The sequence below is a fragment of the Strix uralensis genome, chromosome 12, assembly GCF_047716275.1.
Source record: "Strix uralensis isolate ZFMK-TIS-50842 chromosome 12, bStrUra1, whole genome shotgun sequence".
Taxonomy (NCBI): Eukaryota; Metazoa; Chordata; class Aves; order Strigiformes; family Strigidae; genus Strix; species Strix uralensis.
In genome coordinates, this window is record NC_133983.1 from 17,843,194 (window position 1) to 17,862,722 (window position 19,529).

General features: G+C 36.0%; 1 protein-coding gene across 2 annotated transcripts in view; it reads right to left on the reverse strand.

The window, feature by feature from the left end:
- Nucleotides 1-19,529, reverse strand: part of ADAMTS18 (ADAM metallopeptidase with thrombospondin type 1 motif 18) — an 80,126-nt gene that overhangs the window by 17,861 nt on the left and 42,736 nt on the right. For both annotated transcript variants that reach the window (XM_074881851.1, XM_074881850.1), the window contains 5 exons: nucleotides 19,320-19,468; nucleotides 13,594-13,766; nucleotides 11,499-11,629; nucleotides 11,240-11,363; nucleotides 9,766-10,010 (listed from right to left, as the gene is read on the reverse strand). In XM_074881851.1, coding sequence (XP_074737952.1) covers nucleotides 9,766-10,010; nucleotides 11,240-11,363; nucleotides 11,499-11,629; nucleotides 13,594-13,766; nucleotides 19,320-19,468 — 822 coding nt within the window. The remainder of the gene's footprint in view (nucleotides 1-9,765; nucleotides 10,011-11,239; nucleotides 11,364-11,498; nucleotides 11,630-13,593; nucleotides 13,767-19,319; nucleotides 19,469-19,529) is intronic.

The following is a 19,529-nucleotide window of genomic DNA, read 5'->3' on the forward strand; positions in this document are numbered from 1 at the left end:
CTGGAAAAATCTTTTATTCATGATTTTAGCATAATGTGTTAGAAAATTTATAGAAAGTGTGATTACTGACTATAATAACAACCTTTGTCATTTAACACAGGGAGCCTAGCTCTCAGGGGTGTACTATTTTAGTGGTGAATTATATTGCAGTTTTCATGTAGGCAACTTTCTAAAATTCACTGTATTCAATTCAAGTCTGAATTATAATCAATGCAAGATGCATGAACATCTGACACATACCTAAATTTGGGGAGAAATTTCTATTTAACAACATTTATTTTAGAAACTTTTTGGCAGCAAAGTGCATTTATATTCATACTTAATAGAAAAAGTGTAAGAGTTTACAGTTACAGAGCTCTATGAAGTTTTAATTCTTCACCAATATGGATCTGGTCATAGTATTATAAAGAGCAGGTGCAGTTAACCTCAGTTCTTATATATGCTTTTTGATAAGCACTAGCATTTCAAATACAATTTCAGTCTATGTTAATGATTACCATTAAAAATATTAATAAAATATCAGTTGAGTTCACGTGATGTCTAACCTGAGTGCTTAAGCAATCCATGTAGGTAGCACTGATCTCTGTGTAGACTGGTTTCATAAAATAGCAACAAACATGCATTTATGTTGTTTAAGACCAAGAAATATAATAACATTTTGAAATGTAGCCAAGGGTTTTAAAGTATTCTGAAAATGTACCTATTGGAAAACAGAAATTACCCATGACAGTGAAAATTCAGACCAAATTTACATGAACTCCAGCTCAATAATGAACACATGAAGGATCTGGACTGCATACTGTTTACTTTTCTAGAATAAAGGAAAACGGATGCTATATTTTTCATTCTTAGTAGCCAAAGATTTTATTTCAGTCAGTGAACCTTAATATTGATCCAAACTGAGACTATAGTAATTAGGGCTGTAAAAGGCAAAATACTTCCAAAAGAATTGGAGAGTACATGCCTTCTCATTGGAAGATTCAGATTAGAAGATCTGCCAAGCACAGATAAATTAAAGTATTTCATGTAAAAGTTTTCATCTCACCTATCCAAGTTTAATTCGTGAGCACCTTAGAATACCTGTGAGATTACGGAAGAAATAGATCTGAGAGTGATTACTGACCTCTCTATCTTTAATGAATATTCTTGACAGAAATAATATTACTATATCTGCTTTAGGGGTGAGTCATATATGTATGTATATATCACAACTGTTTTACAAGGACAGGATTCAAATCAAACACTCTGAAATTAGGAAACACTACTGTGCAACTTCACGCTGCCCTGCACAGACGCACTCTGAATCTCTGGATGTCATACTGTCTGTCCAGAAAGCCTCTCCCATGTTCAGTGCGCAAAGCACGTGGTGCTCACTAATGAGCATTACAAAGTTGCTATATTTACTTTATGCTCATTCATCAGTGTGTGGTTCTGTGCCCTATTTGCTATGCTCTATTCAACCCATTAAAAGTGTAACTTTTTTCAGGACCTTTCTTTTTCCTTGGCTATTCATCACTATCTGGTGTAAATGTTTTATAAGATTTAACAGCCTCTTCAGATGAAGGAAAATATCTCTTTCATATAAATTTTTATTTTTAGAAAGCTGTCCGACTGCTGATAGCAAAAAGTCAAGCTCTGTTAAAACAGCTGTTCCACAGTCACTTTGAATCGTGAACCTCAAGTCCATGGGCATTACAGTTTCTAGAAAAAACAGGTTGCAACAGTATGTGTTCACTCCACTGTCCTCTTAAGGACAAATTGAGACAAATATCTAATGTGTAAAGTTTCAGAACACGTGCTTCTGAAGAAAATAGGGTGCGTTAACCCTAATTGAACCCTAAGAATTGAGCCCCAGAAAACTATTCTTTAATTAAACCAGTACCTTTCCTGGTTCTTCTTACAGACCAGACCTCAAAATGCTTTAATTTGCTTTTACTCATTGGAAGGTCCTGTGAGTCCAAGGTATTAGCACAGATCTCAGCATCTCAGGCAGACAGAAACAATTTCAGAGAGTAGCTTTATTTTCATCTTGTGTTAGAAAAGATCTGGCTAATGTATGAACAGTCAAAGTCAGACTTCCTCTTTCATGGCCCTATGAGGATGCAGTTTCTCCCATTTCAGAAGGTGCTCTGTGTTCCTTCAAGTGCAGAGGCTGAAATTCTATCTGGCCTTTTAGTAAGTCATGTGTCAAAAGACGAGGAGGTTTTGTCCATACCTCAAGACCTTGTGTAAGGGTTAGCCCTTGTCTCATTTGATTCTGACAACTGTCATAAAACTGTGCTATGTCAGTGGCCAAAAAAACAGTAAAGCTTAAAACTTTTCTAATAAAAAAATCTCTTGATGCATTAGACTGAACATTTGTCTTCTGAAAGTGCTCTTTACTTTGTGACAGTAGAGGCAAGAAACAGAATGAATGCATCCTGAACAACTGAATTCAGAACATGAAAGAGGGAGGATGAGAAGACAGAAGTGGCAACCAGTTTTACTCCTGTTAGAGTAATACTCTCCTGGTGCTTCACTAGAGTGAAGGGAATGAAGAGGAATTGATCTCGGACGAGTTCGAACAAGACATGTTAGTATCTATCACTTCAGAGAACAACCACACAATAGTGTAAGAAACTCGCAGCCTCCAGCTGAGTGAGTGCCTGTGGGGTAAATCCTGCACCCCAGGCAAGCTGGGCCATACACAGTTTAAGACCTTGGGCTACCCCCCCCTTGCTCATTGGCAAGTAGACACAATTATAATGGGCAGATGAAGTGAACTTCCCCTCTGTTTCCTGGCCGGCAGCCAAAGCTAGAGCCCCTTCCCACCCAGCAGACTACAAGAGGGGATGTTTACAAAGCAAGAGCTGCATCACAGTCAGGTCGTCTTCCTCCTGTATCATGCCAGCTAAGTAGAAAAAGGGCAAAATCAAACTCTGGAAAAGTACTGGAGACAAAATATTGCAGGGCACAGAACCATATACTTTGAAGTCCCTGGCACTCAGCTGAAAATAGTATACAATGTATAATGTTCAAGTTTTTGTCAGGAATGCAATACTATTGCAAAGTTGCAATTTTGCCAAAGTAATGAGCATATAAAAAGTTTTCTATCGTATTTTCAAACATTCATTATAAAGCCCTTCCTTAACAACCCAATAACTGAAGTCTGCATATACAGCCAAGTTATCAGACCTACAAATTTGGAAAGACCTCCAGTGCTAGTCTACTTAACTGGATGCATTCCAGCATCTTTTCAGCCAACTGGCATTTGCTCCCAAATTTACAGCTGGCAAACAACCTCCTTAAACATTTCCAGTTCCTCAATAGAACTGTTTAATGTCTACCTTTAACACACCAACCACCTGACTTCAGACACAACACTCAGCAGCTCTGACCGCAGGGCGCAGAGTTATAAAATTTACAGCTTCTTGAGTTTGAAAACCACAGACTCTACGGCTGGAATCTGCCAGATCTATTCTGAAGAAAAAGAACTGTGGCTTTTGCTTAGGGCACAAAATGTTAAAACAATGGATAAATTGAATTCTCCTGAGTAAAGAACCTTTTCCTTTTGCTGCTAATTTTGATTTCAAAGTTAAACCAATAAATTTTCTAAACTAGCTATGCATCTGTCCCTTTGTTTGAATTTTTTTTTTTTTCCCACGGCTATCCTAAGTTTCCAATACAATACTCCATTTTGCAGGTCAAATTTTTAAAGAGTCTATCAACATTGCTTTGTTTTGATTGACTCTGTGCTTTTTGGGTGTTTTTTATTGTAAGATGTGTATGTGAAGTTACTTGCAATACATTGAATTAAAAGAGATTAATTTAGACAAGAGAAACTCCCCTTTCTTCGATAATATTCTGTCCAATGTATAGGAGAGCATACTAATGCCTGGTGTGTAACAAGCTGAAGAAATGACTCTATCTGTGTGAAGGACTAATAGACATTTACAAATCACAGAGTGAAGCTGAGCATAGAGAAAAAGCCAGGTAAAGGAATAGCTACTGTTTACCCACATGTGCTTCATGTATTTTCATCTTTACTCATTCTGCATGTGCATAATTTACAAAATGGGCATGAGCCCAAACTTTGAATCCCAATATACATGGTAGCTTTGATCTGACTCTTCAAATTGCATTTGCATTTCCTGGGTCACTCCCATACTTTGTAAGTCTTTGATAATTCCTTTAGGTGGATGTAACAGAGTTAAGCTGTCTGCAGTGAGCCATCAATTAATAAGGGCAGATGGAGAAATCTGTGTGGAAGACTAGTGCCTGGCTGCATTATACTTGGAGACCTGCAGTTTTCATCCACTGTGAATCTACATGCTGTTTAATAAATACTGTAACATCCAACATCCTAAGCCAGATTCTGACGCCTCTGTTCAGTCAAGACTAATTCCATTGACTTTTATGAATTTACTCTATTTTGAGTGGGATAAATCTAAGCATGCAGCATATGATGCTGATGGAAAACTGTTTAAAACTATTTTTAAAGCACAACTGTTGTCTTGAATAGGCAGTTATTGGATGGGATCCTTGACAGTGGCTAGCACCAGGAGCTTCAAAGGAAAGTGAGAGAACACCTGTTTGGAAAGCACCAGTAAAGGAAGAATTACCCATTAGTTACTTAAGCCAAACCTTAAAACAAAGGGGGTTTTATCCTTTCAATACCTCTAGTCACTTTAAACACAATCTTAACTAAAAGCTTATGACAACTATTGCTTTTCAAGAAGGTCCACTAAGGTCATTAAAAGGGAAAAAAAAAAAATATCCTTGAAAGGTCCTGCATGATCTCATTTCTACTTCAGCTGTTTCAAATTTATCTTCTGTTGTTATTGTGTCCCCATTTTTTTACTGTTCACATGCTAAATGTACAACCTTCAGGGATACTGTCCAGCTAATCTCTCCTCACTAACGGAGAACCCTTTTATCCATTGTACTGAATCAACATCTGTATCTTATAAGCACATCTTAGCTCTCTTTAGCTTACTTTCTCTTTAGGGGAAATCAGTACAAATTTATCATCTAGTAGCTAATAATAAATGTAATGCTTTATAACTGCAACTTGGCTTTCTCCCAGTGGCAGCTAGATCATCAGTAAAGTCATTCCACCTGGCCTCCTTTCTCTTCTTTTACCCTATTGATAAAGAGGAAGTGATTTACTGGTTTTAATTAGACATATTCCTGCCTTGAAGCTCCATGTACCTTCTCTTCCCTTGAATGCCTGCTTCTTTGCAAAGCATCCTTTCCATCTGTTACTTACTGCTGTCAAAATAAACTTTTTTTTTTTCCTCACAAAGATTTCACAATTTCTTGATTCAATATTTCACCAAGTTTGAGGTAAACTTCACTGAGGATACTGATCCTATCTCGGCCTGAAAAACTTTACAGTGCTTTGCAAATCATATCTGACTTCTCAAATCAGTCAATTCTTCATCTGTTTATTGATTGAATGGAAAACCAAATTATTCAACTCTCATGTTTTTAAGTTAATCAATCCCTTGTCATGCAATATTTTTAATGCCGACATAACAGTTCAGTTTCTGTAGCCCTTTCAGAATCTTTCCCATAATTCAAGTGAGTCATGGAAAGTGACTGAATATTTTAACAAATGGATGTCACAAGTGAACCTCATATGATTGAGCCCTGTGACAGCAATGTCTCTTGTGCTCTGCTAGTCTCTTCTGGAAAGTATTTTCAGCAGTTAGTGGTGCCCACTGGCAGCCCTTATTTGCAGAGCTAGATAAATGAATGGTGAATTTACTGTTTGTTTCTCCTCAAGTTCAACAGTTTTTAGTTAACAGAAAACCACTGACAGGGTCTTAAATTGAAAGTGCTGACTTTAGGTTACCTATGACCAAATGACAGATAAATGAGGTAAATATATTCAACTACTTTAAAAAAAAAATCCAGCATGTTTCCATTTAAGATGAGAGAATTATGCTAAAGAAACCATATTTTAATAAACTATTATTAATTTCTTACCCTAGATTATCATTTAACTATCATATTTTTACCCCTTTGACCACTGTCTATTATTTCATCTAACCTGAATATGACCATTTCAGGAACTGCCTTCTGAATCCATGAATATTTTTCATTTCAGATTTTATTGGTTTCTACAGACCCACAATCACCAAAGTATCAATAATACTAACTTCAGAAGGATACAGATACACAAATTCTGAAGGGCACTGGTTTACTCATTTCTGCCTTCCCTCCATCTGTGAAATTAATTCTTGAACAATTGAGAAAGGGTTATGATGAATTCTAAAACCTCATCATGCATTTAGACTTCCAGTAGCTGTGCTCAGGAAATACTAGTCCTACACATTTAATTTCACATTCATCTCCAATGTTCTCCTCCTCCAAAAACATTTGGCCACTGTAGTTTGTATTTTTTCTCCCACAACCTAGTTAAATTACAGATTCACTGCCCTTTGTCTTCTTTGGTATGACTCGTTCCCATAATTACATACATATAATACATGTAAATATATATATGTGTTTATTTTTTTTATTAAATTCCAGGGTAAATAAGAAAAGTACTTTATCAGTCTTTTTCTTGTCTCTTATCCATTTTTGAATAGTCTTTAGGACTGCAAAGTCTGATTAAATAATACATGCTCAGCTTGAACTATTGAAAAACCCGATAGAAAAGCAGATGCATAGGAGCCTACTGTACAATAAGATATAAATACACAACATTTTCTAGAACTGCAAGGCTGAACTTGGGATATGCAAGACAATAGGGAATTTTAAGATTCTTTTTCTTATTTGGGTTTCCTCCTTCTCTCTTAATACATGCTTCAGATGTCTCTTTCAAGAAGATACTTTGGAGAATGACTGCATTTCAAAGGAAGTGATTGCCTTGAGCACAGACTTGCCAGACCTGTCTGGACCCATACCTGGAGAGTGCTGGTCCCATCCTCTCCTGTGAATGTTGCTCAGAGGACGTGCCTAACCTGAACTTTCTGGATACATGCAGGGCTGATTTGCGTTCAGAAACATCGAAAACCTGGACTGTTTGAGTCACCACACAAATGTCTAGCAAAACTATGACTATAGAGTTAAACAGGCACAAGCTCTGTTAATCTGTCTTTCAGATCATAGAGGAATGTCAATAAATACACCTACAAAACCTTATATTTCTGCCCACCTGAATAATAAAAGTTCCTGTATTTATGCGTGCAGTTTTTTTTAATTTCTCAATACCTGCAGTGTGCATTTTTACAAGGGCTCGTGCTGAATTCCTCTGGAAAAAAAACTAATCTAGAAAATAAGTATTAAATTTTTTTTGAATATAACCTAATTAAAAAAAGAAAGAAATATCTGAAGATTACAGGAAGAAGTTGAGGCCTAAGCCCTGGAAAGCCTTATTTTATTGAAAACCAACTTAATTGGATAAAAACTTGCTGGCAGGAGTTTTTTCTATGCTTATTTGAAAATTACAGATGAGATAAAAATAAAAACAAAGCTACAATATAGTATGTTTAAACACTCTTTTTTTCAGCCTTCTATCAGTTTCTGGTATTTACAGTTGAGGTAGGATTTGGTAGTATTTTCTATATAGCAGCAGTATTCATTATTACTGCTGCAAACAGATATTAAGTAATATGTGTATTTTCTCATAAAAGCATATTTCTTTAGCTTTCATTGGCATTTTTGCCGCATAGAGTTACTGGTAAAACATAAATAATGCAGATCTCTGAACACAGAAAATTTCGCAGTTTTTTTCAGAATTCAGCTTGTTGAATATTGCTTAAATTATTGAAAGGAAAAAAAGTCTTAACTGCAGCTCATAGATATATATAATTGGGGAATACGTAACTGTAACATTTTCAGTCGTTAGAATCCCTAGTTACCAATGCCAGTGGTGTAGGTATTTCAATAAAAATACAAGGGAAGTTTAAATAAGCTCTCAAAGGAGCAATAGCCTACAGTTAAATGTTAAATCTTAATAAAACTGTTTAGCATAATTTGATAGGATGAAAATAGAAGTGTTATTTGGCACTAAAAATTTTTTCTTTAATCTTTATTCTGCAAAGTATGTGCATGATATTCAGCCAAGTTAAGTCATCTTGCAGGCAATTTATTATTCATACTTTAGGTCTATAATAATACAGTTCAATCTCCTTTGTATTATGACAAATAAGATTCCTGAGAGTTCAGCTTAATATTTCATAGTATTTAGCAGTGTACTTGTTTCTTTGGTGTAAGGCTATTTTGGAGATGATTACAGACATGGAAGCATGTCTGTAACTTGTAGACCAAACTCTCCCTTGGACTAAAGCATCCTTATTAACATACATACCCAAAATGAAAATTCAACTGAGAAAAAAATGTTTTAAAAAGGCATTGCAAATTGTGATAGCAATTTGTGAAAATACACACCCTTACCCCATGTCAAACTGTCTGTTCTAAAACATGTGTTCATCCTAAAGTACTTTAACATCTGTTCATGGTCTATGAACTTCAGTGGTTCTTAAAGATACGTTTAAGTACATTACTCAATCAGTATGAATAGCAGTTAAGGCTCTTCAGTATTCCAAATAAACACTTTACTGAATAGTTGTGAAAGTTTAAATGAACCTTGAAGAATATATTTCATGTCACAGTCTATTCTTACTGTGTTTCTTAGTTTAACAGAACAAAGCTGCGCAAGGGAGACGGAATGCAGAGTTCTCAGCTAACTGCTCATGCTAAACTTCTGCAGAGAGCAGTTTTCAGTTACCGTGTTATATGATGGGGTGAAGAACCGCAGATCACTGCCTCAGAGAACGGGTACGGCACTTGCTCTCATGCTCCCCGAGTGGAAGCCAGAGAAAGCTCTGCACTTGATAGTGAGCTGACCAGCATATTGCTGGAAGGTGTGGGAAGGAATTGAATTCCTTCTGGGGAGGGCTCCTTCCTTCTCACAGGGAAGGATTCAGCAAAATAGACATAACAGATGACTTACAAAGCCAAAGATTTGCTAGAGCTTTCTAACAAAGCAGGCAATAGCTAACAGGGAGTAAAGACTTGGGCGATTCAGCCAGAAATTGACCCTCAGATGTTCTGATGTATTTTGAAAGAAAATCTAGTAAAGTAACCTAATGCAGAAAGAGATTTTTCTTAGAAGAGAAGTATTAGTGGCCAATTTCAAAATTACAACACTGGGAACAAACCATGTAGGTACCAAATTTGCTTTCTACTAAATATAGTTTAAACACAGGACATCTGGCAGACAGAGTAGGTGATACAAATTTGACTGGGAGATAAACTTATATAAAATTCATTATTTTAGATGCTATCACAAATAAAACTGAATCAACAGAAATTACACAGGAGCCTATGTGTGTTACTGTGACCATCTGTGTCCCAAGGTAGATGTAAAAATGGCTACATGTGCCTGCAGTTTCAGGAGCATTATTTGAAACTGTTACCATTAAGTCTTGCCATAATGTGGGATTTAATTTTTACATCACTGAATTTTATTGTATACCATTTATGGGATGCATTTATAATCTCTATTATCATTGTGCAGTAACTGGCAAATAATGCTATATGGTGTTTTATGCACCTTCTTTTTCACTGAATTCATGACAGTTTACTAAACTTCAGACCTTGATAAACTGGTGAAAGGCCTTTCAATCTAGCATGACCACACAATTAAGTCTGAGTACTATCGTGACTCAATGCTATTCTTTAATCTTGCTGAGAGCTACAGTGCAGAGCTAAAGCTGTCGTTACTAATTCTGTAATAGACATCAAGGGAAGAATAAACAGAAGAAAGCTTACTTCAAAGACCAGCGTCTCATTAGTCGGTCCTGCTGCATATAGACTCTCTGGATGGTTAAAAGAGCGTTGATAATCAAAAACTGTTCCAGCAAAAGAGAACTTTCCTGGCCAGTCAATTGTCCAGTCTCCTGTCAGATAATACTTTTTACTGAGGTTGCGCACTGCAAGGTAGCTGGTGGAGATCTGCATTTCATGGAGCTGTATACTGCGTGCTCCTGCTGGAATAGTGACCACGGCATAGTAGTCTGAAATTAAAGAAGTAAGCAACGTTTTTGCAGTTGTCATACAGATAGAGATGGCTTATCATTTTTGAGCCAATTTGAAATTTTTGCAGTTTAAAAGATGTTGAAGACAGCTGTTCTGATCCACCAAAGTTCCTCCGTTTTCACAAGAGAAACCAGTTCTGATTTTAACCCCCCCTATGCAGTCTGTAATCAGAGTAACTCTGAGGTATTTCAATTCCTGGAATTTTTCTTTGCGATTAAAGACAAGAAAAAGCAAGTTCATCTTAGAAAAATGCAGAACAGACTAATGCTGGTTTCACTGTAATTCTTTTACTGTGTTTTTCCTGTAGTTCCCTACAGTAGTTTGAAGTCCCTACTTCCAACCTGCACAAGGTTTTTGAGGTGAGATGCACTGGGATGCAGGGAGTTTTCACGAAGCCCTGTACACCACTGGATCTCCCTGCTGTGAGCCACTGCACTCTGAGCATGTAGAAATCTCACTCATTCTACAGTCAGATGAGACACTGCTGACAATCTCCAACACACACCGCACACAGCTAATTTCGCAGAGCATTTAATTTAGATTACTTTTCTAGCATTGCATCTCTGTATTACTGTATCCTAAACAATTTCCTGACCTATATTACTGTAGTATTGACATGTCTTATGAACAGTAAATGGATCCGCAAAATACCCCCACGGGTAAAGAAATATTATCTGCATTTTATGCCTGAGAAACTGCGGCATAGTGAGATTATTTCACAAGAAGCCTGTGACAGTCCGCTAAAGAAAAGTCCACCTCCCAGTGACTGGATCATCCATTGAATCAGCTGGACAGCTTCCAGTCAACTTAATTTGAAAATGGACATGGAAATACTGTCATGTTTGGCATTATGCTGTGTATTGCTTTTTATATGTTCTACAGGCCCATTCCAGTCAGAGCTGTTGACAGCTATTTTTTCACTTGCCTGAATCCTAAAATCTCTTTTAAGAGGAAATTCACACGTAAAGGGAAAATGTGGCTTAAGAAACAAGAGGAATGCTTGCAAATTAACTAACCAAGACTTATGCTCAGAGCTTGCTTGTTACCAAGAAACAGGAGAAATGTGAACTCTCCTCTCACTCTCCCTGTGATTTTCAGTTCACATCTGGACTTTTAGCCACTGCCCTAATGAGCAAGGAGTCATATATATTACATGGGGACACAGCAGAGCAATGAGTTGATGATCATGTGGAACAGCTTTCCTTACCATTAGCTTTGTGCTGGATCAAGTATTGGCCTTTAAAGAACTTGCACGTTGAATTATCTCCTTTACAAACTCCACAAGCATCCAATACAGCTTTGGAACCAAGTCCATGATCACACCCTACTTGCTGCAACCAAAAGGCACAAGTGAAGGACTCAGACACAAGGGAATTTGAAGAAACAGCTGCATTTTCCATAAAGGAGTCAATTGCCCACTTAAAAAAATAGACATTAGCATTGTAAGAAACTTAATTTTATCTTACTTCACATATTCCATCAATGCAAACATCATATTTATTTGGAGAACACAGAGTTCCATCCTTCACTTTACTGGACATTGCAAAGAAAAAGTCAAAGTCTTCAGCTGTGCAGTACAATTTACATCTATCTTCCTCTGGAGGAAAAAAAAAACCACAAAAAACCAAGACAATAAACTATTCGCAGACCCGCAGCACAGTTTAAAAAAAAAAAAAAGCATCCTGCTATTGTTTCTTCCTGCAACCTAGATGACAAACTACAAGGATTAATTGTGTGTGGTGACATATTAGGACCCCAAGATGGGCATAAATATAGCCAAATACAGTAGCATATATTATGCTATTTTAAAAGAACATGTGGGTTTGACTGGCCACACAGACTTCAGAATTCAAAACCAGTGTGAAAACATGCACATTGCATTAGCACTGCTGATGTGGCCCTGATTTCAGTTCCACTGGTTCACAGTTTCAAATTTCATTTCTTCTTAAGAGAAATGGGAGACGATAATAATTTTATTCAATTTTCAGTTAAAATTTGAAAAATATATAAGATGGCGTAAATGATCAGTTCAGCTGAAAGCTAGGACTGGGGTCAGATTTTCCCTTAACAAAAATGCTTTTCCTCTAAAAAATCCTAACTATTGTCAATCAAATTTCTTCTTATACATGGATGGTATGCCATCTTTATAAAGGGCTGATTAATTCTATATAAACAAAAACAGTCATGCAATTGTAAATATTGTCTCAATTGCTGAAGTACACAATTTTAATACTAATAGTAAGTGCAACAAATAAAACAATGTGACAAAACTTTGCAGAACAGGAAATTGGATTCAAAATAGTATCCTTTTATTCTTAAATAAGCAGCTGGATTTTCAATAGTATTTTCTACAGAGGCAAGGCATCTGTAGCAATTTTGAAAACCAGATCATGTTTTCAGGACTATAAATGTAGATCTTGGGGGAGATTTTAAAAAGCAGCTAAGAGAGTAAGGACAGGCATTTTCAAGTTCAAAGTTACTTGGGGACATCTTGCTTTTGAAAATTATGCCCTTTGTCCCTAATTTTAAGCCCCTATGTCTTTTACTAAACACAGCCCCTACCTTTAAAACCAATGTAGGCTACCTTAATTTCTGTTAAACAAGATGCATTATTCTCCCTATTATACAACATCCATTGTTACATGCTGTGAAACCATATTTCCTCTTTCCTCTGTTCACATTGGCTGTTAGGATGTAGGTTTCTAAATCCCACAAAAATGTCTGCAAAGACTTGAAGAAAATATAATCAGGCTATGAATGGAAGTTGCATGTAAGTGTATCTGCATATATATATATCGTACACATCAAAAGCAAATTTGTACAGGTGCTAAATGAAGCAGCTACAATGTGACATAATACAGCTGTTTTTATTCAAGTAGTAGCAACTGCAGCTACAAACTGCTTTCAAACAGCAGAAAATATTTGTTTTATTTGATAGAAATGAATAGTGATTCAAAATATTTGCAAAATTAAAATGTGTAAATTAAAAATAAACTTTGCTTGTACAAAAGACAAGAAATACTTATTGAGACCTGAACATTATAAAGATCTCTTAGTAAAAGATGACTTCCAAAAATTATGCCAGTGCATTGTTTGTTTTTCCAGTTCTCATGGGACTATACCAGCAGAAATGTCAAAAGGTTGATTTATTGTTACATTTCGAAATCTGAGAACATTCCAAAGGAAGGAAGATTCTGGTAGTGTTATTGTGGGAGCTCACATTTCCTATGCTGAAAAAATCCATGGAAATTGTTTTGGTTTGGTTTTACACTAACTGATATGTAATATAAAATGAAAGAGGGGGGTAGCAACAGCTAGGGAGTCATACTAAGGACAAAGATTTAAATTCACAACCAAAATCAATTCTGCGTGTTCATACAGGCAGTATCGCACAGGAGGCTGGATTCAACTATGCTAGAAAGCAAACACATCTCAAATAAGCCAGCTGAATTTCTGTTTGCTTACATCAGGGTGATATTTGCCCAAACAATATGGATGAATTACACCCTATAGCTCGCTTCCTGCAATTGACTTTGTCCATCAGAGCTGTGGCATAATTACCTTCCACTTTAGTATATGGCTTCCATTTGTAGTACCAACCCCGGAAAGGTTTGCTGTTGTATTCTGCACACTGCTGGGCACGGAAGTCCAAGCTATTTGCTGGACATGGCTGATTATTACAAAGTTGATAAATACGACTGGAACCTTGGCAGAATTTGCCGCCATACTGTGGCCTAAAAAAAAAGAAAAAAAAATTCTTTTGCAAAACCTACTTCTTGTGTGATTGGCATGTTACATGTGTATGAGAAAATGAGAGGACATATTGTCTTAGGAGATCAGTATTCCTTATACAGGCCATTAATTTTCATGGCTCCTAAAACCAAGCAAAGCAGTTGCCATGAATTATCTACTTGAAACACTGCAAAGTCAGCAAAGATGCAACCATCTAGAGGTGAGTCATGTTTTCACTAATTTAAATTTATAGGGCTATTTTGTATTGGCTGGTTTCAATCTTGTCATGTAGCTATTTTTACTCTGCTGTAACCCAGAAATGAACATGTGCAAACAATTACCTATCACAATAAGAGTTAATAAAGGATAACATAACACTGATCAAACATAAACAGAATGAATAATTACATTTGGTTGTTCATTTGTTTTGTAAATCATTTTGAAAAGATGTGCTCTTAAACAGTCAAGAAAACAAGGATTGTGCATAGTTGTTCTGCTTTAGGAAAATGTTGGAGTTCATGGATAACTTTAAACACGTCACATCCACATCAGCAAACCTTACCTGGGCATTTCTCTTAATTTTGGCCAGAATGAAAAGAGTATATTCTATTATTTTGCTATTAGAATAATAGTTTTTGAACTATTTGGTCTGTAATTTGGTCTGTTTACATGACTGTAAAACAGTGTAAAATGTAAGACTTGCTCTTTTTAAAGTGACTGAGAGGTCTCACAAGCTGCTGAGAAATGTATTCACTCACTTTTGTATTCCTTATGGATCTACATAGAAATTCACTGATGTTATTTTTTGTTTCACAATCCTCAGATACACATCTGCAAGTACTGAGCCAAATCTTCAAAACACCAAATTCTAAGAAGTGTTTGTTGTATTAGACAATTTCTTGCATCAAGTGAAAAGAAATGCAACAATGCTGCATTTGCACACATTTATATAACGATCTTAAAAATTAGGGAACATACATACTTGTAAGATAAGCTATGATCTTTCAGTGGACAGCTTGCCCATGTTACACACATATTAAGCGAAAAAGTAGAATAATATAAATTATACTGAATAATAATATAAATGATACTGAATAATATATTAACTAACAATAATAATTAAAAATTAATAATAATAGTATAAAATATATGGTTGCAACCTATTGTTTGTTTCAATCCCTAAACACTACATTATAATTATTCTCCATATCAAGTATCCCATGCAACTTCTCTTGACACGCATCTCACTGGAGTAATATGGAGACAGCTTGGTGCAACATGGATGAGAAAATCCAGGTGCTTTTTCTGTTTGCTTTCTTATAAATTTTAACCCTCATATATCTAACCCTCTAACTAAGCTGGGTCTTGGTTTTTGTATTTTGAATCAGCTTTCAATGTACATAATATCTGCCTTTTCCAGAGTTCTGGGCTACAAAACAGTGTTTCAAAGGAAGAGATGGAAACCCACCTGCTACTCTCTTTAAAACTGGGTTAAAGTGCCAGCAAAATGTGTTGTGTAAAAAAACCCACAACCTCCAGTGACTTTTCTTGAGGTCACCTACTAGCAACAGTGACACTGAGTATAACGGCAAAGGTCTTAAAACTAAGTCAAATTTTCTGTCCTAGTTGGTGGCAATTCAGTCTGTGAAGGGCAGGGAGGATATTCAACGTCAGTGAAGTCAGGGAGTATTTATGTTGACTTTGTGCAATTGGTGAGAACTTTGAGTTAAGGCAGCCAAAGTGTTGGGTCATTACTCAATTCTCTACAGACTTTCTTTACAGCTTCAGCACATGTATGATTTTTGACCTCCTTCAGCCCCAGAGAACAAAACTGCTTTAGTGTAAGGAAAAGAAGCAACCTCCTTCCAAGTAAATGCCACCAAACAAGCAATATAATAGAATTATTTATGGCTAGATCGTGATTTCTAGCCACAGTCTTGCATTTGAGGATGGTATAAAATTCCACCAAACTAAGGGAGCACTGAAAGAGGCATTCTGTTTCCCAACTCTGTTACAGCATTTTAATATTACAGTACACTCCCATTACTGAAACTGTTGGCCAGAGAATTATGGAAAGTTCCCCACCTTCATTTTTTACCAACAAGACGTCAGTAAGAGTTAAGTAATTCACAGGAAACTAGATGTAGATCAAACTTCTGAGAAAAGACTATTATCTACACAAACAAAACTGCGCTTTTATTGGTGATGTTTATACCACCAGTAGATTTCAGTTTGACGGCCTACAGAATCTCTGGTAGTATAACTGCGCTTCCAACGGAACACTTTGCACAGAGTGTATTCTAATGTTTCTGTAGTGGCACAGTGCTCCTTATACAGATATAGCCTAAACTTTTCATCCATCGGTGTACCTCCCCAGTGTTGGCATGCATTGGTAAAGATACCTGCATGAATAATGCTGTTAGAGCTGAGGCCTTGCTGAGCATAATTGGAAAAGGAAGAAATTCAGTGAGAAAGGCCAGCAAAAGAAGTCTCCAAAGAATGACTTTGGAATATAAGTGCAAAGATGTAAATACTCCACTTCATACAAGACTCAAATATTAAAATGGAACAAAAGTAGCTTAAATTAATTCTGCAGTACCCTTTTAAGAATAGACTTCATGAACAATGGAATTGAAATGGATGTTCACTGCAATGCAACATAGTGAGAAATCCTGGAATTAATCTGATCAAGGAAAGTATTTTATGCATTACAGAGGGAATTAGACTGAAATTCTGGACTCCTATTTTTTCATGTTTTGTAATCATATAAAATCAAGTGAGAACATTTCTGCTCATATTATGATAGTATCACAAAGTTAGTTTATTTTAGTCTGCATAATTTTGAAAGATCTTTCACAGTATTTTAAATGGCATCATTACTTTGCATCAGTCTGTAATTACTGTTACAGATATTGTACACAAAAGATTAAAAAGATGTGTTCAAGCAATTTTGATTTAGTCTTTTGATTGCATACATGCTTAAAACTCCATTCTACTCTTACTGAACAATGCACTATTGTGAAGTGGGTAGGATTCAGTCCCACAGATATGATTTAGGTATTAATTTAAATCTCTTGGGCACTCTTCAGGTTCTTTCCCAGCTAAACTATTAAATTATGTAATCTATTTCTACCTTGGAAAAGTACCTCAATTGTAAAATGTTGTGAGGTATGAAAACCAGATCCATGAAATTACACTGTGACAATTTACAGAAACATAATGATTTTAGCAAATCTGTATAGTTCTGTGTTCTACAGATGACCTCCATAGGTGTTTGTTAGTATGAATCCATACATAACTCCAGTGGTAATTCAGAAGCCATACCCAGGGCTGTTTGGGTGTGGTCACAAGGTCTGCCTTAAAGTTGTCGAGAGAGCGCGAATTGAATTGGGTGGATATTATTTGCAAGAGGAGAATTTCACATACACACAGGTAACGAGATTTTCATGAGCAGCAGCCTGAATTTGTGTTCCTCACCTGTCTTTAAGCTTCTAATAAGATGTGTCACCTTTAAAATCACTGGAAACCTAGAAATCTCCCTCAATGTTCATAAGAAGTTACTTTGAAAAATGGACTACTTATTTAAAAAACTAGAGTCCAATCAGTTCTTTAGAGATCCACACCCCTTGTCCTAATCCCTTACAGAAATACATTTTATTCTTTGTCATTCTCAAAATTTTGCTGTCCAAAAACATCTATCAAGCTTTTGAACAAAACAAACACTAGCTCCTACACAAATCTGAATTAGGAAAAGTGAAATAAATATATTACATATGAAATAATATACATGTATGTACTGAAATAGATAAACATCTGAAATATATTTCAGAAGTTCAAAAAGAAAGGAATAATTATTCTTTGTTTATGTGTAGTTATAGAGGTGAACAATGAACAGTGACTAGGTTATAAATTGTTCCATGTGGTGTAATACTGAAAATGGATAGTATCATTCTTCTAATGATTCCACATCTATACAAAAGTGCTGTGATGGGAAATACAGCTACCTGGATATTCATACACTGTTGTGTGGATGGCTTATTTATAGTCCTGTCATATCATCGCTCTAACTCTGAGAGAGATTTATGGTACCTTCTCTTTGCTCTAACTGAATCATCACTAATATAATAGAATTAAATTTAGTATAAATATGATCCAGTTGTGGTATCAAGTTTTACTGGATTACATCAAGTCTTGCATCAAGTCTTACTTTAATTAGAACAGACAGATCACTCTGAATGCAAGTTTTAAATACCTAATGTTACAGTAACAGACACCCTTCATGTTAAAGAGCTTCTGTTTGAAGACCATTGGAAATCATTATAAGTTATAATAGTGCACCAAACTGAAACATTTCAAATACTGGACATTCTTCTGTCACACAGGGAGAGCAAGGGAAGGCTTATGAATAAATGCAAAGAACAATGTGCATTCATACAAATTTAGCAGGGAAACAGGGATCAAAGTAGGAAGACCAAAATATATGTATGACGTGTAATTGAGACCCTGCATTCTCTTGCTAAATAGTTTAATAAAGGAAACTACCCAAGTAATTTTATTTATCAAAATACACTGAGAAACAACAGAAAAGGTTGAGAAAATGCTCTGCTACAGATCTGCAAAAATTGGCTTGACTGAGTGAGGGCAATAAAGACTATTTTAACTAACTCACATTTTCCTATAACATAGTATATGAAGCGTGGATATTATTACTGCAGCACTGTATAGTAGGTGTGAGGCTTCTTTACAGCCTCATATAAACTGTGTCATATTTTCTCTGTTTTTTATTACTGCAGTTTAAATGCTGTTTTTATTGTGTGCAATGAAGAATACATGTGTCTATGGCTGTTGAAGCTGTGTATGAAATAAAACAGTGAAATCCTTTCTTTCTTGTAAGTTGAAGTGAATTGAGCAGGGAAAGATGCTGGTCAGATAACACTTTACCTTTACTTTGAAATAGTATAGTAAGGAATAGTAGTATTTACAGTGATAAGATATTCACTAGAGAAAAATACCAGAAATGTTTAATGAGTTAGCATACAATTCTAGGGCTCAGCAACTTTATTCTGACGTGTGAAACATAAAAGAATGCAAAGAACGTGACAGACATACAAAGACATCTGTCTACAACCATCTTGATATTGACTTTAAACATTATTAACTTGGATAAAATGATCTCATCAGAAGTCTTAATAGCTTTTAAGACCTTTATCCCTTGCTCTTAAATTATTTGGTGTGAATACGTCTGTGTGGCATCTGTGTGGCATTTTGCTACTTCTGCAGGTATTTGATAAACTGTAATGTCACAAAATAAATTGAGAAAGTTGGGCTGTAGATGTTGTAGCACTCTAGCAGTCTTCAGACAGCCGCTACTTTCTAGTATCAGGACATATTTCTGTCTTTCAGCTATTGACTGGTCATACTGGACATGAGAGAAAGGTCTTAGAAACATTTTCACACATACTATTTCCCTACAGGACTGGATTCTGTTATTTTTTTTGTTCTAATAGCATAAATAGTTAGTATAAAAATAATACCTTTTCATATCTATGTCTTACTTTGGATTATTGCAGTGTCTTTCTTGATATGTGACCCCACCTCCACAAGTGCGAGTACACTCTGACCACTCGGACCAGGCAGACCACTGGCCATTCACAGGCTTGGGTCCATGATCCCCATACTTGACACACTGTCCTCTTCGACACCACTGCCAAAAGAATGCCAAAAAATATCCTATCAGAGTTAGCAGTAACTAGTAGATGCAAAAA